Source organism: Pinus tabuliformis, chromosome 2_1, assembly GCF_031772625.1.
Source record: "Pinus tabuliformis cultivar Carrire ecotype Pingquan chromosome 2_1, CPIR1, whole genome shotgun sequence".
Lineage (NCBI taxonomy): Eukaryota > Viridiplantae > Streptophyta > Pinopsida > Pinales > Pinaceae > Pinus > Pinus tabuliformis.
The window spans coordinates 41644818-41671818 of record NC_142299.1 but is presented as its reverse complement, the minus strand read 5'-3'; the positions used below and the strand labels follow the sequence as shown (position 1 = coordinate 41671818).

The following is a 27001-nucleotide window of genomic DNA, read 5'->3' as shown; positions in this document are numbered from 1 at the left end:
CCCTGCTTGTTTGGATTTTCACCGATGGGAGGAGTCTGGTAAGAAGGGAGTAACTTAGAATGTATAGATCAATGATTTTGGTATGAAGTGATTCTGCCAAGCCCATTCAAGGAGAGACACAACGATGGCTCAATGCTCCAAGGAAGCTAACACGCTCTCCAAGAAAAGCTTTAAAATGAAGAGATCATGACTTAGGGTTATAGATATGATGATGATAGTAGGCATTCCTAAGGTAAGGACTCTAGGAGATGAGGTAGGACCTCTTAAAGGAGTTCTATGTGATGATTTAACACTTCCAAAAGGCTCTTCACTCTCTTTGAGAGACCTAGGAAAGGCTTGTGCTAGACCTAGGGTTTTATGAATAATCATGGGAAGTAATGCTTCAAAGGTATTCACTAGGTCAAGGCAAGGGAGGAGGAAGGGTTTCTTGAGATTTATTCCAACAAATACTATGCTCATACCACCCTCAAGAAGCCACCTATCCTAGGAAATACAAGCTAGGTTTCTAGGGCACAAGAATTTATGGATTGATCACTGTGAGAAATCAACCAAAATTGGAGATCCTCTAGGCAAGAAATTCACTCTCCAAAAGAATTCGCTTGATGCCCTATTTACCCGTCCTCGGAAAGAGGAGCCGAAAATTTAAGGAGAAGAAAAGATGGAGAAGGGAAGGGTTGATCACCAAACGACTTAGGCCAGTGCCTTCTCCCTTGGGTTTATGGAGTCCTAGATGCGTTAGATAAGCCAAATTTGTCCTCAAGGAGGTTCAAAGATGATGCCCTAGCTACCACATTTCAACAATTACCTACTATTAGAACATGGAGTTTCATGAAGAAAAATAATATTCATCACTAGTAACATTCATTGCAAGATCCAACCAAATAGCTTTCAAAATCATCTTCGACAAAATTAGGGCACAATAACTTTTACTCTAGTTGCAACAATTACATACATTAGACAATTTGTGAAGAAAGATTTCATCAATGAGAGAACTTACAAAACAACCATGCAATATATCCATCCACATTCAAGAAGTAGCTCCAAGATAAGATAAAAAATCAGTTCCAAATATCATAGTGTATCCAAGATGCTCCAAAAGATCCAAGAGAAAAAGTGTGAAATTGCCTAAGAGGGCCAAAAATCCCAAGTGATGGCGACGAGTTCTCACAAATGAGACTCACTTCTATTTACATGAGTCTCATTAAATCGAATTAGCCTAATGAGCCTCCAAAATTATAGAATAATGTGCTAAAAACAAATCTTGGTTACAAGCCAACCAAGTAGCTAACACAAGTTATGAATTACCATCCATGTGCAAGCCGAGTTGATGACATCATGATGATGTAGGGCCGTTGGAGGGTCACGTTGAGTCCTCTAAGTGCCATGATGAGAGAGAGGGCTCCAATAAAGATGAATTAGGGTATGGCCCCTTATTTTCCTTGAAAGTCATCATGTGGGGCCCCCAAGAAAAGCCTAATTCTTTTCCATGAAACTGTTGGTTTGATGGGTCTCTAGATGAAAGAAAAGGCTGTAGAATGCTCCAAATGAAGGCTCTGACGATGTTGCCTTCCCTGCCAAGTATCTAAGGTGAGACAAATCTCCTCTGGGCCTTGGATCAACTGCCATAATCATGCTAAGCCAGTGGGGGCACATTGGTCCAAGTCCATCTCGTAAATAATGAGGGGCACTGAACAAACTGTTGAAGGTACTAAGGGTGCCCATGGCATGAAATGATGCCCTAACACATGATGGAGTCCAATGGCTCTCTATGCATCCCCTCTGAGTGTCAATATATCCTCTTATGGGCTTGGGCCATAGTTATGTTGCCTAACTAGTGATGAAATCTCCCGTCAATTACACATAAGATCCAATGTGCCTCCTCACCATCAGGTAAAATAATTCATTAGTGCATCTAAGTGAACCAAGCTTGTTAATCAAGGGCACATTGAGACTTCATAATGGGCTTCCCTTCCAAATTTGGGGCTTTAAGCTTGTAATAGTGTTACTTCCCGAGCTAAGAGTGGCTAATAAACAACCCTATTGGTCATTCCCAGCCCCTAAAGGGAAAGAAAGGTCCAAGGTACATCCTTCAATTGATAGGGGTCATGTGAACACTGATGAGATGGATAGGGACACAAGGGTCTCAAAGCCAAATGCCATGGGTTCAAGGATGGTAAGGGATGTCCACATATTTAGGTGTATAGATGTAGGAGGGAGCAATTGTAGATACATGAGTTACCCCAGCCTTTGTTTTTCCACCCTTCTTCATTTGGCTTTTGCCTTTCCTTGGTTTTTCTTTGTATTACTGCTTGGGGCTCCATGAGATGAGAGCATCTTGTGTATGATATAAGCAGTTCATCGCCCACCATGGGTTGGGATGTGAATGGGTTCCTTAATGATGTGGGGGCACTCATGGGGCTTGATGAACCAGGGTAATGGCTATAATGATAAGGGGTAGAGCTCATGTTTGGATTTTGCCACACGCTATCTTATTGTCCCAACCATCTTTTGTATTTTAGAATATTGTTTTCTTTTGTTTCTTGCTTGTAGCCATGATATGCTTTTAATGTTCTTTTAGCTGCATCAACCTTTGGGGAAACATTTCCAAGCTTGACGCAGACATGTGGACAAGGGGACGGGGTGTACCAGTGCCTTATGGACCCAATGGTCATGTGGACCCAGAGAGGGAAAATGATGAAACAGGGCTTCTAATGTGCGGAGGGGAGTGAAAATGTGGAACACGAAAACAGGGTTGTGCCACCAAAATCGGGGTTTCCCAAGTGGTGCCCTTCCTAAAGTCATATGCCAATAGGGGAGATCCCATGGGACTAGGATTGAGGATTGACCCCCCCCCATTTAAGGTGAGGGAACAAAACTACAGTCAAAGCCCTTCCTTCTTCCAAGTCACCCAATAATCCATGCCCAAAGTTCCCAAGGGAAAAGAAGCATAAGCACTCGATTGCACAATGAAAAACATCCTTTTAGGATTGGATTGCGCACCTTCAAACATATGCTCTCGATAGATCGGAGAGGGGACATATGACTAGCTCAGGGAGTGGAGATCAAATTGCACAATATATCGGCTATATTAGTGGTTGTCAAGGGTTGTTGGCTATTGTTTGAAGACAAATCTAGGAGAAAAATTCTCCTAGGGGGTCATGCACTTTTTGTGGGTGTAATATGATTATCTGCTACTTGCTCCTTTGTGGAAATACAATCTCACAACACCTCTCTAGACCCTATCTCTAATGAAGTGATATTTGATCTCTATATGTTTGGACTTATCATGAAACACATGAGTTTTAGAGAGCTTAATGAAACTCTGATTATCATAGCGAATTGCTGTGGGCCCCAATTCGAGACCAAATAACCATGTGAGCATCTTGCAAAGCCATATGACCTCACAATTCGCCAAGCTCGTTGCTATGGACTTTGCCTCAGCTGAGCTAAGTGCCTATGATTGTTGCTCCCTGCTACACCACGAGATTATCACTGATTCCAAGTTGAAACAAAACCCATACGTGGATTTTATGTCCACATCACTCAATTCAAAACTAGTCAGTTTGAATTATAAACTTGTTAAACTTTCTACTTCATTAGGTAGAGGTATGTAACCGATAGAAAAACCAGTGTTAATGGCCGCGGGCTAGGGTTTTTCCATAAACTGGCTGATTTATGAAGGAACTGGTCGTTTTTCCATAAACCAGCTGGTTCTGTCATAAAACGCTCGGTTTATTGTCAATTAGGCAATGGACCTCATAGAAGTTACTTTTGTGTGTTTTAAAGCGGTTTTGAGGGAAAATAGGGGCTATTTCCCTCCAAAAATAGCCCCTCCAAGCCTTTAAAAGGATGTCTCCCCTCTCATTTGCTTCACACATCTCATTTGGAGTTTTTGTGAGCTTCATTGTGAGTTTGGAGAGTGCTGAGATTTTGCTGGAGTAGTGGAACAACAAAGAGTTTGGGTTGAGTAGCACCCACCATGGCTCCAAAAGTCAAGGATATTGCATGAGCTCATTGTGATATGATTGATGGAAAAATGGTTTGCAAATATTGCCAAAAGTCTATTGAAGGAGGGGGTATTTATAGGTTTAAAACACTTGGCTCGGAAAAGAGGCCAAGTAAAGCCATGTAGCGCACCAAAAGAAGTAATAGGGCATGGTAGGGCATAATACATTAAGAAGTTTGAGACTCAACCAACTAAGGAGTTTGTGGCTCATCGACTTGAAAAATTTGAGACTCAACCAATTGAGTTTGATCATGATGAGAAGTGGTCATGTGGATCACTGATATGTAGACTTATAGTAGGCTAATGGTCGCATAGCATGTAGCATTGCTTTTATGACTCAACATGATCACTTGAAAAGTTTGTGAACCCCAAGCTAGTGGCCCCATAGGCTAGTGGATGAGTTTGTGACTCCTCCACTTGAAAAATTTGAGACTCAACCGAGTTTGATCATGATGAGAAGCGATCATGTTGATCACTGATATGTAGACTTATAAAAGGCTAGTGGTCCCATAGCTTGTAACATATGTATTTTGTTGTTGATATTTATTGTACTCGGTGCCATTTTGATATATTCACCTTTACATGGTAAATAGATGAATAAACTTTGCATATTTTGTCTCTATTGGTTTGTAATCATGGTTTTAAATCTTAAAAATAGTTTTTTTTGATTAAAATTTAATTGTTTCATGTATTTTTTTAAAGACCAGTTCATTGAGATCTGACCAGTCATGGTTTGACCGGTTCCGGTTAGAAATCCCGTTTGATAGGTGGACCGGTCCGACCACCGGTTCCCGTTTCAAATACTATGATCCTGGAATATCATGTGTCCAGAGCCTGGACAATTTATTTGTAAAATTGCTTAAACGATTGTGAAACAACAAAGTAGAATGGAGCAAATTTATGAATTCTTCTTAGTACACTATAATAATGAATAAATTGTAAGATTTGGTAGCACCTACTTACAATAACATGATACATAGACTGCAATTGTAAGCCTAAGACATTACTAGAGTGCACTTGCAACCATAGGAATATGCCCCTTAATCTTAATAGATGAATATAACTAAATGTGGCAATTCCTTGGAAGTGAAGAAGATCTATTTATACCCTATATAGAGTTACCAAATCCCTAATGTCATGACCCTTTAAAAATGTCAACAATTATCCCCTAATTATCCCTTAATTAATATATAATAAAGTGGCATAAATGTAACTTACAATTGGCCATCTTCTATACGTTATGTCTTTCTTGATCTTGATCAAAAGTTTGGTATATTATATATCGTTGCAATTGTCTTGTATGAACTTTACAATAGTGCCCTCAGTAAGATGACTCACAGATGTAGGATAGAGATATAAGTGGGAAAATGGACTACACCTTTATAAATTTATAGGATATAAGTTGTGACTATGAGTACGGTAGTTTTGTCTTGGTGTTTGTATACTAAATACAAAAAATTGTATCTTATTTGGTTAGAGAGAGGACATGTCATTTTCCTAAGATGTTTACACCTAAATTTTATTGTGTCTGAATAACATGTTGCATTTGAATATGGTGCCACTAAACTTGGAGTCATAATGATGGACTATCTGTTGAAGACTAAAGTAAAGGTCAATATCTGTTCATATGGTAAATGCCAGGTAGAAGGTGGCTAATTTCAAAGCTTTAAAAATCAGTCTGAGTTGACTCAAACTTGGTTAACTTTTCTGAGTTGATAGTTGAGTGTACTGTCTTGCCTGGTAGATTAGTTTTGGAGGGTTAGTTTGGTACTGAACTGGCTGAGTCGAAGCATGACTTGGTTGATTTGGCACCAAACAACCCCTGATGTGGTTGGTTCTTAGCTGGTTTGGTACCAAACTGACCCAACTCAACTGTGTGCACACCTACTTGCTTGGGTCAGTCGTGGATCCCACCATTTGGTATCAAAGTGGCCCAACTTGGCCTAGTCTGTATCTAGTTGGCTGAGTCAGTCTTGGGTGCCACTGCTGTGGATTGTGGATGAAAAATTCAGTTTTAAAAAAAATACCAAAAACTTAATTTGTAACTATCTAACTGCTACAAAAATACTACAAAAGAGACCCTTTCCCGCACTATTTGCTTCATGCTTCTCTCATTGAGCATTTGTGAGCATTGGAGTAGTGTTGAAGAGCAATTATCTCTGCCACGTATGTTAAATGGTAAATCTGTCCCTGTTTTTCTTTCTCATTAAATTGTAGATCTGAAATCTGTCTTTAAGGTTTTATACTTTCAGCCTTCTACTAGTTTGAAGTTGGAACTTTGCATGTTAGGAATTTAAGATAGGGTTTGCAATGTTGCATATTTTAATTCACAAATTGGAATTTTACCATGGTCCCAAGAGTCAAAGACCTTGCATGGATCCTTGCTGATCTTGCTGATAATGAGATGTTTTGCACATATTGCAAGAAACACATAAAAAGGGTGTTTTGGGGGATGTGGGTGGGGAAGTTGGGGAGCAGGATTCGTAGGTTGAAAGAACATTTGGCTGGTATAAGAAGCCGAGATGCCCCATGCATGCCACCATTAGAGGATATTGGGCAGATTAGATTCAAATTAAAATATTGGTTTGTGAAATTGACCATTTTGATGTATTCACCCTTTCATTTAAATTTAAATATTTTATGTATTTTCTAGTAAACTGAGTAATTGAAATCCAGATCGGCCCAAAGTCATTCCGACTTGGAGTTGACGGTTGACTGATTCCAAATCCAAGTTTGAATTTTAAAAGATTATTTACACTCCTCGAGGTGGGGGAAAAGTGTCCACATAAATTTTTAATTGTTTAATTAGTGGTTCTAAATTGGTATTTTGATTTGCTGTGTTAAAGATTTTCGATTGATATTATTTGGAAAGAGTGTTACAAAGTATTGACTCTATTTTTTTGGTGAAACATTGTAGAGTTGCCCATTCATAATATTCTTCAGATGCCAGCATTATCGCCGACTATGGTATGCACAAAACTAGGTGAAAAGCAGACAATTTTGATGGTCTGTAGAAATAATTTAGATGAGCAACTTGTGAAAGTAATGTTAAGTTTTTTTGGATGTTGGAAAAAAACACTATTTGTCGTTCTTCTTGTCGAATCATGAATATGGTTTCTAAGCATGTTTCAATGTGTAATCTTGCTCTGTAGGATAAAGGGAATATTTCTTCTTGGAAAAAGAATGAAGGAGATAAGGTGAATTTCAATTGTGTTTGTTTGTATTGCGTTGTCTCTCTAATTGTGGACCAGTGGATATGTCTTGGTTCCCTTCTGGTTTCATTGAATTGGCTTCTATGATAAGATTGCTTTTTATGTATTCCACATTAGAATATTTGTATATGATGATCTGCATCGATTCACTTTTTTTCTTTCCTATTTGCAACATTCTCAAATATGTAATGATTCTTTTGGTTGTGTCTAGATAGAAGCAGGTGATGTGATCTGCGACATAGAGACTGACAAAGCAACTCTTGATTTTGAGTCAATGGAAGAGGGGTAATCATCTACTCCTGCTATATTTCTACTTCATTTACTATTCAAACCTGATTTTCTCAATTGTAATAGTAATATTTCACTGTCCATATTACTTGGTAATGCACTTGATGGTTGGTATAGGGTTACACTAAGACATGCACGAAGAATGGCATGAGGCCTCATAGACCATGAGATCAGATGATAGATATATTGAAGAGAGAAGGATTCTATATGGTAGAACAAAAGGTAAGGGTGAATAATTAATAGTTGACGTGCCCCTTAAATGGTGGCTGTGACCTTTGGGTCTCATATGTAGAGCTATATGACATGGCTACCCTACTTGATTTGATTCGACCATGAAGAATATTTGATATGGGCAAGCTCGTGTACACACAAAGCGTAGAGGTTCACCACTGTAAAATTATATATTAAAATAATTTATAAAGTAAATCATGCCCAAAAATAGTTGAATAGTTAGCTAAATTATATATACATGGATAAGGATGGATATATGTTGATACCTATGTTACCAGAAAACGGATACGGGAACGGATACGGGTACAGGGTTTGAAACGGATACGGCAAATTTTCAAAAAATCTGGATATGATACGGCAGGAAACGGCACACACACACATATATATATATATATATATATTTTAAAAATAAAAATTTCATATTACCATTCATATTTCAAAATCTAGATTATCATCTATGATCTATCATGATTCATCATCATCAATTCAACATATGCCATAAACATTCAAGTCCAATGTTATTTGTTATACTTCTCTAACTAGGTGGCCTATGCTTGATTCTTTTTCAGCAGTCGAATGCCAGTTAACAAGTTAATTTATTTTGTAGTGCTCCGTGATTCTTAGTTTCTGTCTTCTGAAATAGCTAAATGACAGAGGATAGGACAAATTCAGTTGCATGACACATCCCAGTGGTGAATATCTTGAGAAATATTTGTTTCATGCTTTAGAAGAACCAACGAAACCCTGTCGAAATATCATAGCAATGAGCAGATTTCATTTCTTTGTTCATGTTTTGAAAATTTGAAATGATGAAAATTTGAAATTTTGTTATCAGGGCTTGGCTAAGGAATCTCATCCAAGTGAGCATCATCAAATATCTTGGCTAAAACCAAAATGGTCTTATCTTGCCTTCCTGATTCTTCAAAACAATACTGATATGGACTAATTTCAGTGGCAATATGACCTAAACCTTCTTGGAAATCACTTGCAGAGGTTCATTTTACCTCATGCTTGGCTGTCCTATTCAAAAAAGCTAATTTCTCAGCAATATCACAGTGATCTGCAAGAAATTTCAGATCTGATTTATGGTCCAAGTTAGAACTTAGAGGGCAACAGGCCTGCATTCTCACATCAGATTTACACACATAGGAAATGGACAGGAGAAACCTAGAAGAGAGAGAAGATAATTCAAAAACTTCTTTTACACGTGAGATGAGAGAGGTTGTATAACTTATTTTTTATTTATTCTTAATTATTACTGAAGTACTTAATTAATAATTTAATGCACTATCATTAACATAATCTAAGTACATAAAATATTAAATAACCATTCACTAAACGTTTAAAGTATATACTGACATGTGGTGTATAAGCTGCCTTGGAATTGACTCTGATGGAGTTTGTTTTATCATCTTGGTATTTTTTGGCTGAGTTGATAGGAATAGAAGCAAGTTTTTTTTACTGAAAAATAGAAGCATTTTTCCATACAAGACTCATCAGTTTATGTTTTTGTGTTGTGCAGTGGCCGTCTACTAAAAACATTGGTAGATGTAAAATACAGAAATCTCCATCTAACACCTGTAGAGATTATAATTTATCTACAATGCAATTTCCTTTTGTGTGGCTGTTGGTATTGCAATTGCTTTCACAATATATGCCAGGAGAGCTTTAAAAAATTCATGAGTACGGGGGTTGTCGTAATGCGTATATTATATAAGTTAGTCGTGCAGCCAATTTTCAATTTTAAGTTTGCTGTTCCCGGCGGGCAGACTTCAAAACCCTTTTTTTGCTGTAAAACGTTTCAAATTTTTCCAAATACGTTTCAGAATTTCAGAAAACATTTTCAAATTTCTAAAACGGCACGTTTTTCCTACAAAAATGCCGTTTGAAAAAAATGTCCCGTATCCAAAAACAAAAAATGGCACCAAAATGTTTTTCTGGCGTTTTTCCGGCGTTTCGTTCCAGGATCCGGATCTGAAACGAGAAAATGCCGTTTTGGGGGTTAGGGTAGCCGTTTCCGGCAACTTAGGTTGATACACATGTGCAAATATATTATCCCTTAAATCAATTTTTTCTGTCCTTAAATAGTGTAAGCTTCTAAAAAGCTATTGTTTCATTATTTTGTCTCCCCTTAGAGGGAATTGCCCCCAATTTCTTCTACTCAAACGGAAATCTCCTATTCTAACTAGGTATATAATGGTGTACTAGGTTTTAGTCTTTGTAGTCTTGGTATGGTGTAGTGCTGCTATGAGAAAGGAATCAAATGATCTTTTGATAGTGCAGTTCTTGAACAAGGGGTGGAACTCTATATCACAATGAAGAAGCTCAAAATGGAAAATAATTTGATTTCCTCTTTGCATGGGAGTGGAACTTGAATTTGTGTTGTATATTAGGTAGTGCAAGCATCGGTGTAGAAAAATCCCCCCAATTTCTACTACTTGAAATCAAAACTCCCTTTCTAACTAAGTGTTTAATAGTATGCTAGCTCTTTGTACTTGCAATATTGGTGTGAGAGGTGCAAGTTGTGTCAAAATATCTCTTGGTAGTGTATTGCCAAGGATGGAATTATTTATCATAATTAAGAAGTTCATAATAGAAATACTAGGGAGTGCAAGCATTGGTGCAAAATATACTACTTTACCATTATTCAAGGAAAGATTAACAATGTTATGTTTCACTAGGTGTGTAACTATATAAAGCATGTTGTATTTATGGAGAGTGACTTGCTTGTTGTCTAAAGTAGTTGAAGGCAACAACTTGATTAAACAAAAGGTAAATTTTGTCCCTGTTACCCAACAAAAGTGGGTGATCCCTAGGAAAAGCTTTTCTTCTATTCATCTCTTCCAGCCGACAGCCAACCGCCCTCGATAGTGGTCTTGTAGCCAATGTGTCGTGCCATTCATATCTCTGCCACCTACATCTGTCATATGTCTCCCTGCCCATTTGTCAATAGCATATGTTGGAAGGCAGACTTCTGATCAAAATATACTTTATTCATTATGCAATCAGGTGCTTATGATTATTTATATTTGGGCATTCTGACATTGATTATGGGGTAAATTGGAAGAAAGAAGGGTCTTGGCCATAGTCTTGTTCCCTCACCTTAAATGGGGGGTTAATTTCCAATTCTAGTCCAATGCGACCTCCCCTAATGGCCCATGGCTTTAGGAAGGGGCACTACATGGGAAGCCATGATTGAGATAGTGTAGACCCATCTATCCTTATTACATACTTACCACTTTTCATCTTACATTGAGTCCCTATTCCACCTCCCTTCTTCGGGTCAACTAACCATTGGTTTATTGGGATTTGGCATTCACACATCCTCATACCTTGGGTAGGGCCTAGAAATGCACCCTGGCAGGTTGATGCAACTAAAAGAAAGAAAAATCATATGATGGTCATAATAAAAATAAAAGAAAAATGAAAGTGCAAAAGATGGCCGGGACTTACAAATTAGCACGTGGACAAAAGCTAAGCATGAGCTCTACCTCTATCATATGGCTGTCACCCGGTTCTTGGGCCAATGTTGCCCTATCTCATAGAAGAGAAGGAACCCTTGCATGTCCCAACCCCTAATGGGCGATGAATTGCCCCATCTTGAAGGGGGTAATAACTGCTATACATCATACGAAGCAAGCTCTCATTCCTCGAGTTACGAGAAATAATACAAGGAAAATTCAAGAAAAAATAACTCATGCATCCACGATTGCTCCCTCCTCACATCTACACACCCAGGATGAGGTATTCCATCATAGTTGGTCCCTTTGACTATGGCACTTGGCCATGGGGTTCTTTCCCCCTCCATTCCGTCATTATTCACATGGCACCTATCAATTGAAGGATGAACCAAGGACGTGTCATTTCCCTTTGGGGGCTGAGAACACCTAATAGGGTTGTCTATTAACCACTCCTACCTAGGGATGTAACACCACTACGTGACTAAGGCCCCAATTTTGGAAGGGAAGCCACCTATGAAGTGTTATTATGCCCATTTCTTTCAAGCTTGGTTCGCTTAGATGCAATAATGATTAATGTACTTGATAGTGAAAGTTGCAACACTTGAGATTGTGGGTGATTGGCAGGTTGTTCCATCTATAGGTTTGGGCAACTTAAATGGGGTCTAGGTCCTGCAGAGGGACATATTGACACCCACAAGTGTTGTGTTTTGAGCCATGGGACTCAGTACATTGTAGAGCATCATTCATAGCCATGGGTACCTTCAACACCCACAATGTTCCTTCATTTGCCCTATTATCCATGGGATAATGCACCTAGACTAGTTTGCCCCCAACCGCCTTAACAATATATACATGGTGTCACAGTTGATCTAGGGCCTAGATGAGGTTTGTCTCATGCCTTCAGACATGGGAGGGATAACACTATCTTCAATGCCCTCATCATTGGAGTAGAGAGAGATTGCACTACTTGGAGATCTGTGAGACCCAATTTTTGTGCCCCAAACCCACATTTGGGGGACATAGGATGATTTTCACCGAGATATAGGGGCCAACCCCTAGATCTTGATTTTAGAGGCCTTCTACACTTGTCATGGCACCAAAAGGCCTCAATGTCAACCCTAAAGAAGCCCACACAAGCCTGGCGTCAACATTTCATTTAGCATTTGTGGAGATAAATTGAAGTTTGCAAAAGTTACTACATTGGCTTGTCACCTAGGCAATTACTTGCACATTATTTTATTATTAGAGGGACTTGTAGGCTAAAATAGAATGTTATAGAGCACATATATGTTAGAGAGATCTCACTTGATCTCTCATCATCATCACACTTGGAATTTCAGCCTCATAGAGGAACTCACTGTTGAGCTAATTTGTGGACTTAAATTAACACAATTATTTCTTATCAATCCGGGTTGTTTATGCTTTGAGGCAAGTTCACTGTATGTGAAAATCAGATATAATCAAACCTTGAAAGATAAGTTATTCAAAAGCTAAAAGTAATACATTCTATAACTCTAATTCAATCAGCTTAAAAAGAGAAAAATATTGAAAGGGTTCTTGATCTCAAGAAGTCCACCTTCACCTCAATTATCACTTAATGAATCAGAGATTGAAACCAAAAGCTTAAGACGGATAAATTATTAATGAAAGAAGCTCTTAACTTAAGAGACACATAAGATATTCCATCATAATTCATTATCTCAATATCCAAATCTCAATGAAAAAACTACTTGCATGCAAACAAGAGAAACTAGTTTTGATTCATCATTTTAGCAGAAGGGATGCCCAACTTGAACACCTGTTTTTCCAACTCAATAAAGTGATGAATAAGCTATTAACTAATGAAATCAATCACTATGCATAAACCATAAAGCAAACTGAAATAAAGCTTTGAAAAACTAGTGCTACAATCAACCAGATTACAAGGAAATGAAACTAGTTAACAAGGAAGTGTACTTAGCTTGGAATGGGGGCCCTCCACCCTTGCCTTGCACACTTTGAGAGGTGATATCAGAAGCTTAAATTCAGTCACACATCCATAGCATTGAACAACAAAATAATAATAACACAAGTCTTCAAATTAACTCCTCAATCCAAAGATGTCACAGCATAAAAGTATATCACAAAATCAATACATAAGCCATCAAAGTTTTGGCTTTAAATAAGAAGTCTCATGAACAAACTGATCTATATTCACTCAAACAAACCCATCTACTCTCATCCACCTATCTAAGTCGAATTCATTACCCCCATCCCAAGAAAGATGACCATTCCTATGAAATCTCAAAACTGCTCTATTTCTATGGGATTCCTGCATGACTAGTCATGGTTGACTAGCACCAAATGGGCCTAATAAAACTTGTTTTGTTCGAACTAAGCATTGCTGGCTTAGTCCTAGTTCCCAAGCTGTCCATCCATGCATTCCATTCGTGCCCAAGTGTCCTGCAACCATATCAACCATAGAGCTATTACGGGAATTTCTGAATCTGCCAATTTTGCACTAAAAACCAAATTTTCATAAAACTTTAGAAATTGAAAAATTAAAATTAAATACCTGAATGGATATCAAATATACATCAAAATGGGATAAATGAAGGGAAAATGGATGGAAAATAGATGGATAAGTAAGTTTCTTTGAGCAAAAATAAGACCAAAACTAAGGCCCAACACTCACACTTCTCTCTTATGGATAAACTGGAATCTTTGGGTGCATTTTGATGTTTGGAGTTAATCTTGGATATTCTTTGGAGCTACTCTTTTGCATAATGGAAGGACTTCTTATATGTTGTCTTGTAAGTGCCCTAATTTGTTGAAGATTTATTTTTCTATTTCTAATGTATGGAATTATTGATTCTAGGTCATGGCAAATTATGCCCTAATTTGTTGAAAATTAATTAATGTTGCTATCTAGATGAATATTGCATGCATTACTCATGTATAACGTGTTGAATAGTCATAGTGGTGAATTTATTGAAGCTCTCCTATAAAAATCCATTTTTCCATTGAGTGTGTAAAGGCTTGAAATTTGCTTGCTAGGCATCAAATATTGGCCTCCTTAGGAACAATTTTGATATCCTCAATCATCCTTGACTCCATTCTCCGAAGGGACAAGGCACTGCCCAAGTTGTTTGGTGATATTCTATAGTATTCCCTTCTCGGAATGTCTTGAAAACCCACAAGTTTTCTGAGTTTATACAATCTGGCTCACTGTAGAATTTCTACAAACAATTTGTAGGCATGGTACTGTAGGTGTGTTTTTCATTTGTTTAACTCAAAGAATGTATAGAATAGTCATTATATGCCATGTGAATGTTTCACCAATAACCATAACTGATTTATAACCACTCAGAGATACATAAAGAATGCTGATGCAAAATAAAATGACATAAAAGACAACTTTCATTGGGAAATGAGAGTAATGCATGCCATTGATAAACATTTGCTACAACAATAGAGAAATCATAAGATCACTCACACCAACTATATATATAATAACAAGAGTGTTGTAGGTAGATAGGCATTGAACAAATCTGAGTGGGAAATATATAAATATCATTGTTCTCTAGGTTTACACTACAACAAAGATGACTAACAAATTGATAGTTTGAAGCGTTAGTTTTTGTAGCATCGGATGGTTTTCTAGTCTCGAAACTTTGTGGAGAGGCTAAAACAAATGATTTCTTCAAAACCCAAAAATAGTTTTTGGAAATTCCACCTAGAGATAGCTCAATTAAATCAATAGACCATCATTTAAATTTTTCGTAAGTATAAGTTAAGAAAATTGGTTAATTAATAGTAATTAATTGAAAAAGGTGGGAATTCTCTAGAAACTCGCACTGATCGACTTGGAGATAATCTCAACCATCAATTAAGTTTTAATCTTAGCCGTTGAAGTCTCAACTAGATATTATAAGTGAAGGTTGATGGGGTAGATGAACACACTAGTGTAGATACTCTGTGATCTGAGTGGATTGATTTTCCAGTAGCAGAGTGATTTAGAAGGAGGATTAGAGCCAGAGATCGAGTAACAGGTGGAAAAGGAGTAAGGTAGCTTTTCGGTAGAGTGTTCCAGTGCCGGAAAAATCAAATTTAGGGAGTGCGAGTTTAACCAGAGGGACTGCGAAAGGATTTTTTAGGCAACAACAGCAAAGCAGTTCGATCTAGCTAGAGGAGCAGTGGATTTAGTGGCTAGTGGCCGAGATTTTGATCAAGAGATCCAGTGAATCAGTTCTAGAGCCAGAGAGAAGCAGAGTTGTAGATTTCAAGAGTTTCTGGAGGTAGCAAAAACAAAGCTTGCGTAAAAACTATGCAGAGGCTGACGCAGAAGGAAACGGGAATTGTTGAGAGCCAGTTTAGGGAGCTGAGATCAGTTGTGGGGTGAGGAAAAATCCTCACAAGAATTCTGCCAGTGATTCTCTCTGATTAGATTCCCAGTTTGGCATCCAAATTATTGTATTCAGATTTACTGCTAAAGAATAATAAAACCCTCATCTGTTGCACTGGTTTTCTCGCATTGGGTTTTTTCGGGGATAATTGTCCAAAAATAACAGTGTCAATTTGTGTGTGATTGCTCTAAATTTCTCAGTTCCTATTTTTTTTGCTTCCGCAATATTTTACTTGGTGAAGAAATTGCAGTGTGAATAATTCATTATTTTGTCGTAAACAAAATAAATTGCATAATTAATTTATCAGTTAGAAGAATTATTTCTAGTTGCTTCATTTCAAGGAATTTTCACATATCAGAGCATATTCAACGGACAAAAGGCTTAGAGTTGGAACAAGAAAATATCTCTGTTCAGATGGAGCAACAGGTCAAAATTTTTCAGGGCTGCACAGTGCCTAGACAGGCAGTGCGAATTGCTAGATAGGGTTCGATATTCTAGGGGCAGTAGGAAGGAAAGTTCGATTTGTCAAGGGAAGCGATTCCAACAAGCAGAGGGAGCAACAACTCAGTATTTTCGCAGAGCAGATTTCTTGTTTAGGCACAGAGGTTTTGCAACAGTTTGCTAGAGTAGATTCAGTGTTGGGTGAAAGAGAAATTGCACACACACAGAGAATTTCTCTCAGTGGGTTCTAGTTCAGAAATCCAATATTTCCATTTGTAGCAGGTAGTAGCAACAACCAATTTTTTCTCACTTCAAAAGGGAGTGCGAATAACAGAGCTAGCAGCCGAACAGGAGAAAGAAGGAGATTTCCATCCCAGGTTGAGTTTTTTTTCATTTTTCTATATTAGTTTAATGTTTTTTAGGAGTAATGGCTTCATCAGGACTCCGAGATTAGGATGGATTAGAGGGTGCATCCGACTATTGTATATGGAAGGCCAGGATGTCCTTCTTGCTAGATGAGTATGGTCTAAAGATGTATGTAGAACGAGTTGTAGCCATGCCTATAGATGCAAACCAGCTAGCTAATTACAATAAGGAGATGGCCAAGGTAAAGCGGTTGATTCTTGACGAAGTTCGAGATCATATTGTCTCGCATGTGGCGGCTAACTACCAAGAATACGACCAAGGAAATGTGTGACACTATTGCCTCATTATATCATAATCCTTCTGAGTAGCGGAAGATGTTCCTGAAGGAGAAGCTTAGGAATGTTCGTATGCAGAAGGGTGAAGACATAGATCCCTTTCTCACCAGAATTCAGGATATTCGGGATGAGCTTGCAGCCGTAGGAGAAGCGTCTCAAGTTACAAAACTTGTGTGTTTGGCCCTGAACAATGTCTCCGAGGAATGGGAAATCTATGTACAAGGCATTTTAGGACAAGATACATTACGAGGGTTGGATCAGATGTGGTTAGTTTTGCAACAAGTGGGGATGAGGCGATATCTAGTAAAGAGCTCCATCAATGACAATAGTAGCAAGGGATCGATAGGTGTGAAGGAGGAAGACAATGTGGCCCTTCCATCAAAAGGGAAAGCAAAAGGTCCTAGCTAGGGACAAAGCTCGCAGGGAGACAAGAAGAAGAAAAAGGATCTATCTAAGATCAAGTGCTTCAGGTATGGCGAGTTTGGCCACTACATTAGTGAGTGTCCTCAAAGGAAGAAGGACAAGAAGGAGAAGCAAGGATTAGGCGACAACATTCGTAGAGATAGATAAGGTATCCTCCCAATTGGAGGAATAATTCACCATGTATGCAGCTATACCTCCAGGAGAGAGGTGGGGCGATATGAAGCTTTAGTCCTAAAGTTGTGTAGAGATTTGGGCAAGGTCCATTGAGGTGAGCATTGGATGGTGTTTCCTCATGGGTCATTACCCTTGCTACAGGGGTCCACGATATTCAATAGCAGGAGGATCAATGTCAGATGGTGTAGTCAGTTCCAGAGTGACAGTTGCAGACTAGTTGCAGTCAGACATTGAGGGGCGCAAAGCAATGTTAATAATAGTGCAAGAGGCACAGTGAAAAGTCAACAACAACACAGATTTCCCAGTGGACAGTGCAAAGGCTAGTAGCAGTCAGAGACTCAGGAGACAGTTGCAACACAAAGACACAGTTGATTAAGATACTTCTGAGTTGCAGTAGTTGCACCAGTAGCAACAACAATAAGAGGGAGTGTTAGTTGGGTTGCAGTGCAGATGCAGAGTTGGCAGCAGTACAAGTTGTACAGTGCAGTGTCAGCATCAACACAAATGCAATATGGTTCAGCTACAACCAGTAGCAAATGAATCAGAGTTAGTGCAGTGGTTGATGGACAATGGTAGGTAGCTACAATTGTCAGACATCAACAGCGTATATGGGAGGAAGATGTAGAGACAGGGTGTTGTAACAGTGCAACACTAAAAAACCTTCCTCGCTAAGAGGGAGTGTTAGTTTTTGTAGCATCGAATGGTGTTCTAGTCTCGAAACTTTTTGGAGAGGCTAAAACACAAGAGTTCTCCAAAACCCAAAAATTGTTTATGGAAATTCCATCTAGATATGGCTCAATTAAATTAATTGACCACCATTTAAATTTTTCCTAAGTTTAACTTAGGAAAACTGGTTAATCAATAGTAATTAATTGAGAAAGGTGAGACACTCGGATCGACTTGGGGATGATCTCGTCCATCAATTAAGTTTTAATCTGGGTTGTTGAAGTCTCAACTAGAGATTACAAGAGAAGGTCGATGGAGTAGATGGAGAACACACCAATGCAGATACTCAGTGATCTAGACAGATTGATTTTCCAGTAGCAGAGTGATTTAGCAGGATGATTCGAGCCAGAGATCGAGTAGCAGGTTGCAGAGGAGTAAGGCAGTATTCCGATGGAGGGCTCTAGTGCCGGAAGAGTCGGATTGAGGGAGTGCAAATTTGCCTAGAGGAAACGTGCAAGGATTGCGCAGGAAATAACATCAAAGCAGTTCGATCTAGCTAGAGGAGTAGTCGATTTAGTATCTGGTGGCTGGGATTTTGATTAGGAGAGCCAGTGAATCAATTCTAGAGCCAGAGAGAAGCAAAGCTGCAGATTCAGGAGTTTCTAGAGGCAACGACAACAAATTCTGTGCAAGAACTACACAGAGGTTGATGCAAAAGGAAGTGTGAATTGCTGAGAGCTAGTTTTGGGCGCTAAGCTCAGCTGTGGGGTGAGGAAAAATCCTCACAAGAATTTTGCCATTGATTCTCTCATATTGGATTCTCAGTTTGGCATCCAAATTATTGTACTCAGATTTACTTCTGCATAATAATAAAATACTCATTTGCTACATCGGTTTTCCCGCATTGGGTTTTTCTAGGGAAAATTGTCCAAAAATTACGGTGTCAATTTGTGTGTGTGATTGCTCTAAATTTCTCAGTTCCTATTTTTTTTGCGTGTGATCAATGTTGCACGAAGCGGGAGTGAAGCGGAAGCGGAAGCGGGAGCGCGGAAGCGTCATTTTCCAAAAATCTAGGAAGCGAAGCGTCCGCGGAAGCGTCTGCTATATATATATATATTTATATTTTTTTGCATTTATACTCAAAACAAACATCCCAAATACCAAATTAATTGTAGAAGACATGAAAACATGCATATTTTTGCATAAATCAAGATAGATATGGCATCCATGATTCCATTGTAGTTACTAGTATGTACAACAATCATCTATATTCTAGCTATTACAAACATACATCAAATTTTTAAGCATATTATAAAACATAAAACATTTAAGCATATTATAAAACATAAAACATAGAGCATATTATGATTTATCTAGCAAGTGAGCAACTGTCAACATTTGTCATGTCCAAAATTCAAATAATAATGTTTACAAAATATGTCACTTGGTCACCGCCAAGCCAAAAAGGTTCAAAATTCAAATTCACAAGTCTGCAAGTCTAATGAGTAATCTATGACAAAAAGTAGTAGATTGTGAATATATCTACTAATCTCTCCTCCTTCCACCACGAATAGAACGTGGTGGCGGGCCTCCACGTGGTGGCAATGAAGAAGATGGTGCCTGTGGAAGTCGTGGCACTGAAACTGATGAAGAAGAACCCCCTGCTGTTGGTGTTGAACCATGGAACCTAGGAACCAAGGGACCAGATGGGGGTGGGGGTGTTGGCATATCAACACGGTCATCATCATCCTAGAATCGCTCAAAAAATTCATGCAAAAAAAAAACACTAGTTAACAAAAAAATTAAAAACATGAATTAGAGAAATGCTTTATAAGGGAAAATTGGAAAATTAATACCACAATGGACATACCTGGAAAAGAGCATCCTCTAATTGCTCTAGTCGCAACACTCCATCCTCCAAATTGGGCTCCTCTGGATTCTTGTCCCAAATCAACAAGTCTTTATTAGACTTTGCATCTTCACAGTAATGGGACAACAATCGCAAGTTGTAATGAACATAAACCAAGCTCTCTGCCCGGTCTAAACTAAACCTGTTCCTTTTAACACCGTGGATGAAAGAATAAGAGCTCCAACACCTCTCTGCAGAAGAAGTGTTTACCACCTGTGATAGCACCCGCAATGCCAAACTCTGTAGAAGTGGAGTACCCCCTCCATGCATGTTCCACCACTCAAGAGCAGAAAAAGTCTCTCTTTATTTAATTGCATACATGCTCCCAAATGGACCAGTGTTGAGCGTATAGTTGCTCACCTGTCTCCGTACCAATGCAGCGTCCTCCTCATCAGGGATTAATTTACTCAATGCAGCCATATATTTTTGGTGAACCTCTTGATCTTGGTGTGGTTTTCTCCTGCTTCCCCCCCCAGGTGCTGGTGTTGAAAGCCATGATGGATGATAGTATTTAGGTGTCAAAACATATGCTAATGCATGCAATGGAATATTTAGCATTTCCCATCGGTTTTGCACCTCTACACGAATATAATTGTACAAGGTGGTATCTCTAGGCTCAACAATGTCTTTAATCTGCCCCAACATGCTATCCATTTGCTCATACACCTCCCCAATTACTGGTCGATCTGAATCTGCAAACTTGATCATGTAATAAATTGGTTTGGTGAATTGCAAAACATATTTAACCTGTGACCAAAAGTAACTGTCAAGAACAGTGTCCTTGACTGCATTAGCACCATCTGTGTCAGTGTTAATTTCATCCCATGTTTCAGCACACACCAGATTAGTTAAAGCTTGTCTCACCTTCACTAGCCGCCTAAAGGTGAGGTAATAACTAGCAAATCTTGTCTTTGCAATTTTAAGCAATTGCAACTTGGAGTAAGTGCCATAGAAGTAGTTTACCCTTGTATGCCCTGTGATGAATTTAATGAGCTGCTTCCCTTTCCTGTAAACCTCAGCAATCCACCCACATTCTTTGTGTTTCACAATATCATGCATCAAAAGGTTCAATGTGTGAACCAGGCACCCAGACCAAAAGATGTGTGGATGAGTACGCTCAATAATTTTTCCTGCTGCCTTACAATTTGCTGCATTATCTGTGATCACTTGAACCACATTATTCGGACCAACATCTTTGATTGATTTCAATAGGAGATCTACAATGTTTTGTGCAATTGCAGTGATGGAGGAGGAGTCATGACATGCAATAAATACTGCACCACTAGAAGAAACACCAAGAACATTTATCAAATGTTGGTTTCTAATATTTGTCCACCCATCTGATACAATGGATACCCCAGAATCTACCCACTCATTTGTAAAACGTGTCAAAGCTCTTTGAACCTTAGCTTTTTCTCTTTCTAATAACACTGTTCTAGCTTTCTCATAGTTGGGGGCCTTGTATCCTTTTGGGGCTTCATTGATGGCCTTTACCATGTCATGCCAATAGGGAGAGCGAAGCACATTGAATGGTACACCGCAAGCACAAAGAAAACGGACTATCTTTCCATCCACATCATCCCTCCCAGCAACATTAAGGAAATCCCCTATTGTTCTTCTACCTCCAGAACTTGCAGAAGTACCATGAGGAGATGAGCAACTACCAAATTTAGAGGTTGCAGTTGCACTTGATTCAGAATGAGTTTTTTGTTTCTTGTTTTTTTGTTGTGCAGCCATCTCTATTTGGATGTATTTTCTTCTTTCTTCAGTTGAAATGTTTGGGCAAATTTGTACCCCCACAAAACCCTTTTTTTCATCACTGTCCAGCACCCCACAAAGATGCCTCCTCAGACGGGTATATGAACCACAATATGGTTTTCCTCCATGACAACCATGAGGGCACACAAATTTGTAAGATCCACCACCCTTTCCCCCATCAAGTTTGGTCACATAGTTCCACAAGGGTGTTGATGTAGCTTTCCCATCTTGTGTTTCAGTGTCCCCTTCAAGTTCATCCCCTTCCTCTTCAAACCCTTCCTCCTCATCATACATTGGGTCACTCATATTGGTACCATCACCACTGCCCTCTTCTGTTTCTTCCCTTCTATTTCTATTCACCTTTGCCATCATTAGAACCAAGAGTGGAATGATACATAGAAGCCAAAAGAAAACCATCTTGGAATATGGATATAGGTGGTGGACAACCTGTAAATAAAGGAGCAAGTAGAAACAATGGGAAAGAGTAGGAGAGGGACGAGAAAAATACAAAAAAATTGTCACAAAAAATAAGGGAGTTTGGGGTTTGAACTTACCTCTTTAGCTCTTGTAGATGAAGTCCTCCAAGCTCTTGCTCCAAGCTCCTCCTCCTTCTCCTTGCTCTTCCTTCTTCACTCCTCCAAGCTCTCCTCTCTTCTCCTCTCTTTTCCTCTCTTCTCTTCTCCTCTCCTCTCTTCTCTTCTCCAACTCTCATAAACTCAAAGTGAGAAAACGAGGAATGAATGGGGCCTTTATTATTTTCATTCCTCACATTAACCTCACTCTAACCTCACCCTAACCCACCCCCTCAATGCTAACTTAAGTTAACTTTAAAAAAAAATTAAAAAAATGATGTTTTTTTTCCCTTGGGCGCGCGGTTTTGGAGGAAGCGCTCCGAAGCGCTGCGTGAAGCTTCCTGGCCCGAAGCGCTGCGCTTCGGAGGCCCGAAGCGCCATCCGAAGCGCGCTTCGGGGCCGGCGCTTCCTATTTTCCAGGAAGCGCATTAAAAAGGCCGAAGCGCGCTTCGCCATTTTCGGAATCGCGCTTCCGGGGGCGCTTCCTGAGCGCTTCCGTACGGGGCGCGCTTCAGGCCTAGGATCCGGGGGGGGGGGGGGGGCGCTTCCTGCAATCACACATGCTCTAAATTTCTCAGTTCCTATTTTTTTTGCTTCCGCAATGTTTTATTTGGTGAAGAAATTGCAGTGTGAATAATTCGTTATTTTGCTGTAAACAAAATAAATTGCATAATTAATATATTAGTTAGAAGAATTATTTCCAGGTGCTGCATTTCAAAGAATTTTCACATGAAAAGGTATCCACAGGATTGATCATGACCCACACAAGCAATAACACGTCTGATTTGAAATCTGATATAAATCTGGCTCTCCAAACTTGCTCTTTCAGCTAAGGATGCCCACTGATAAGACTACGGTGCTCGGAAATGTAACTTGCAGCCAGTAAGGAAAGGAGAATATGCTTCCTATTTGACTATCTCCACAAGAGAGAAACTTGTCACAACTTTAGAGAAACATAGTGACACTACGTCCTCTCCTTCAGTACTGTAACTTGATATTTGAGGCTGAAATGACTGATTTATATTGTACTGGAAATATATTCAATGCTGATATACTTCCTCCTTAGATGAAAGTAGCTGGGTTTATCAGTCCTCTTCATTTGACTCAACAGTACATTTTCCTGGGATTCATTCGCACTAACTGTACTATGAAACCAACAACTTGTCCCTTTGTTAAAGGCTGAACTTGTGTGGCTCTAGTGACTGATATACACACTCAGAAATAGTTATCTCAACTCCCACATCCAACAAGGTGACACCCACGGTTTCTCTGAATCTGAAATTAACCTCCAACACTGTAACACGCTCAACTCAGTCAATTAAACACATCTGAACTCAACCCACTATCTGATAATTTGACTCACCGTGCACAAGAACACGACCAAGATAGTAAAGAGGGAATTTGGCCTATGAAGTTGAAGGAACTCAACTTCCTTTGGCTGGAATCTTCGACCCCTCAAACCACAACAATGCAGTCTCTTTGATAAGGAAATTTTGTCCTTATGAGCCGAGTACTTCAACCCACTTTCAACAAGCTTAGATTTGACCCTCTTTAGCAAGGAAATCGACCTCTTAATAGTTCAAAGATCACAAGGAATTGGTGCTTGAATTCGGCCCCTTTTTCAACCATTGTTCATGCAATAAACACAAATGGAAGACCAGAAGTGATCTTCCCCGAGAGTTAACTAGGGTGGCACTCGAAGTCCACCGAAATCAGCTTAGAGTTCCCCTTCAAACTATTAGATCTGAAACTCGTTTGAATTTCTTTTCAATGTCAATGAGAGATGATAGGAAAAAGAGGATGCTCAACAAATGAGTCCCTCCTTTTATAATTTCTCTCCATGCTTCTAGAGTCTAGACTCCTTTTTAATATTGTTTTATTGGTGGGGGCCATTTTTCACTTGGCGCATTTTGTCGCCATTCTCCAATAAAATAAGAATTTGCGACCATTCTCCTATAAAATAATATTTTCCGCCATTCTCCCATAAAATAATATTTGCCCCTTTTATTAATATTACCAGAAATTGACAAAACTCCTTAGTGATTTCCATGCTCACAAAATTGGGTATATTACATCATCTCTTACTTTAATCCATTTTTCTTCCCTCTAAATTTCGGTCCATTCAAGGTTAGGGTAGAAAACAAGGGCTTAGGGAAAAATTCTAGGGAAGAAGTATTTTTGTGGCTGGAGAGCCTAAACATCAAGAGGATAGGGTTTGCCACAAAACTTATCATTTTGTTATGTAAAAATTCGTAATTTTGTAATTATAGTTAAATTAGGAAAAGGGCAGGATCACAAGATTATGCCCTTTCACGAAAAGGCACCCATGGATATATATAAGCCAGGGGTTCTCCCTGTAGAACTCATCAATCAATTTTCTAATAAAATACATATGCATATCATCTATTGAAATACAATGTAAAATCAAGTTTGCTTCATTTGGTATCAGAGCAAGTTGCTCGTTGGCTCACTGCTGCACAACTCAAGGTTTTCTCTAGCTGCCCACGATGCCACTGCTCGCTACCTCTCCTGTTCACCGCATTCATGCCTGTTTTGTTGACTTTGTCCCCTCTGTCATATGCTTCCCCTCTGTCTATGTACCAAAATCATTTTGTTTCTAGCTGACGCCATTGTTCTTCGTCCGCCATCCCATCAGTGGTGTTTCGTTCTCCTGTTCCTCAATGTCTCTCGCTGATTGTTTGACCGTCCTGCGTTTGTGTCCACTTCCATCCTGCATACACCGTTGTCTTGTTCCCTCCCCTAATGTCAATCCCTCGACAAAGCGTCACTTCTAACCGACATATCCCCGACAAACTTCTGGTTGTGCTCCTCGATTCATATCATTAACACTACATATATTTAATTAACTATTGAATACTACATAATATACCATTATCGTTAATTCACTATTATATAATATTTAACTAACTATTATATATAGTTAATTAATTAATAAGTATATTTATTTATTGATTATTATATAATAAATAATATAATATAATTTATTAATTAGCTATTATTGTATAACTAAAAATACACACACACACACACACACACACACATATATATATATATATCTATATCCATATCTATATATATTATTTAGAAACAATAATAAAATAAAATTAGTTTCAAGTTAAGAACGCAGGTTAAGTTGGATAAATTTTCACCACCACACACACGATTAATGTCATCAATGACGATGAGCGACTTTAGTAAAAAAATGAAAGAACTTGAGAATAAGGTCACTAGAAATGTTAAGGATATTAAGAAGCTCCAAGATACAATAGTGAGAATAGAGAATCAACTCCAACAAAATTATAACGAACTTAAAATGGAACATGCAACCCTTTCAAATAAGTTTAATCAGAATCATACTAAAGCAATGGTGGCACTGAACCTTTATCTGTCAAAGGTTGAATATTGCAACTAATCAACTAAACCAGAATAATGAAGCTACTCAACTCCCCAATTCTTCAAATACATCAAGCCCATCAGACTCACCTCGTATCCTTGAATCTCCACATACATCTTCCATTCCCAATCCACAAAATAGTAACTCGAATTTTCAAAATATGTAGGTCTCGACCCAATTCCTCTTTTTCACTCCACCGATTGCCACATTTCAATGAAGAGAAAAACTTAAGCTTTCTAAATTTCACGGTAATGAGAATACAATGTTGCATGGTTCAATAAGGCAAAGGAGTATTTTGAGATTTATAGTATTGACAAAGATGATGGAAAAATCAAGCATGCGTCCATGCAAATGGAAGGCGAAGCTTATAATTGGTATATGTGGTGGAAGAAAATGACACATGCTATTAGTTGGAGGAAATTCAAAGATGTTTTCTTTAAAAGGTTCTAAGGTGTCAAAGAAGAAGAGTTCTTCACGACACTCACCAGGCTACAACAAAAAGGAGATGTGGACGAATATACTAGAGAATGGGAAACTCTAGCTACATGAGTACTTGGATTATCAGAAACACGCTTTATTCAATCATACCTCACTGGACTTAAACCATATCTCCTGGATGAGCTTAAGCTTCATGACATCACCTCTAAAGAAGCAAGACAAAAAGCAAAACCCGCAAAAAACAAGCTCCAAAGAATACAATTGGCAAAAGTTGAAAGAATATATTCAAGACGAAGGTTTCCCCAAATATCTAACATGAAGAATACAAAGTATGTTGTACCACAAATATGTGAAGGAGGAAAAACTAATTTGGAAGTGCAAAGAATAAAAGAGGGTAAGTGTGAATGTTGTGGCGAAAAATTGGATTCTAGACATAAATGTGTTAAAGGAAAAGAGACCAAGAACTTGTATACATGTGAAGCAACTTATGATTCAGATAGTGAAGAATCACTCATAGAAGAATTTGAAGATTCTCCTCAATTTTCCCTAGAATCAGACAACGAAAATATTCTGCAAGTATAATTATCAGCGATGACAGGGATATCCCAGCCCCATACCTTGAAGTTAAAAGGACATATCAAAAAGAACAATGTAATGGTTCTAATAGAAACAGGGAGCACTCACATTTTTTTGGACACAAACATTGCAAAGAGACTTAACATGCCTAATATGAAGGTAATAGTAGCAGATGGAAAGAAAATCGAAAAAGTAGGGAAATTCCATAAGGTCAAATTGTAGATTGAGGACTACAATCTAGAATCTGCATTCTACAATGTATCACTAGGAGGAGTGGATGTGGTCCTAGGTATCCAATGGCTACAAACCATTGGCACTTACTCTGCCAACCATCAAAACAATTTA

General features: G+C 38.6%; 1 protein-coding gene across 1 annotated transcript in view; it reads left to right on the top strand.

Moving 5' to 3' along the window:
• Nucleotides 1-27001, top strand: part of LOC149198681 (dihydrolipoyllysine-residue acetyltransferase component 1 of pyruvate dehydrogenase complex, mitochondrial-like) — a 286422-nt gene that overhangs the window by 86023 nt on the left and 173398 nt on the right. The window contains exons 5-7 of the mRNA XM_089402112.1: nucleotides 6924-6973; nucleotides 7159-7203; nucleotides 7430-7503. Of these exons, the coding sequence (XP_089258238.1) occupies nucleotides 6924-6973; nucleotides 7159-7203; nucleotides 7430-7503 (169 nt within the window). The remainder of the gene's footprint in view (nucleotides 1-6923; nucleotides 6974-7158; nucleotides 7204-7429; nucleotides 7504-27001) is intronic.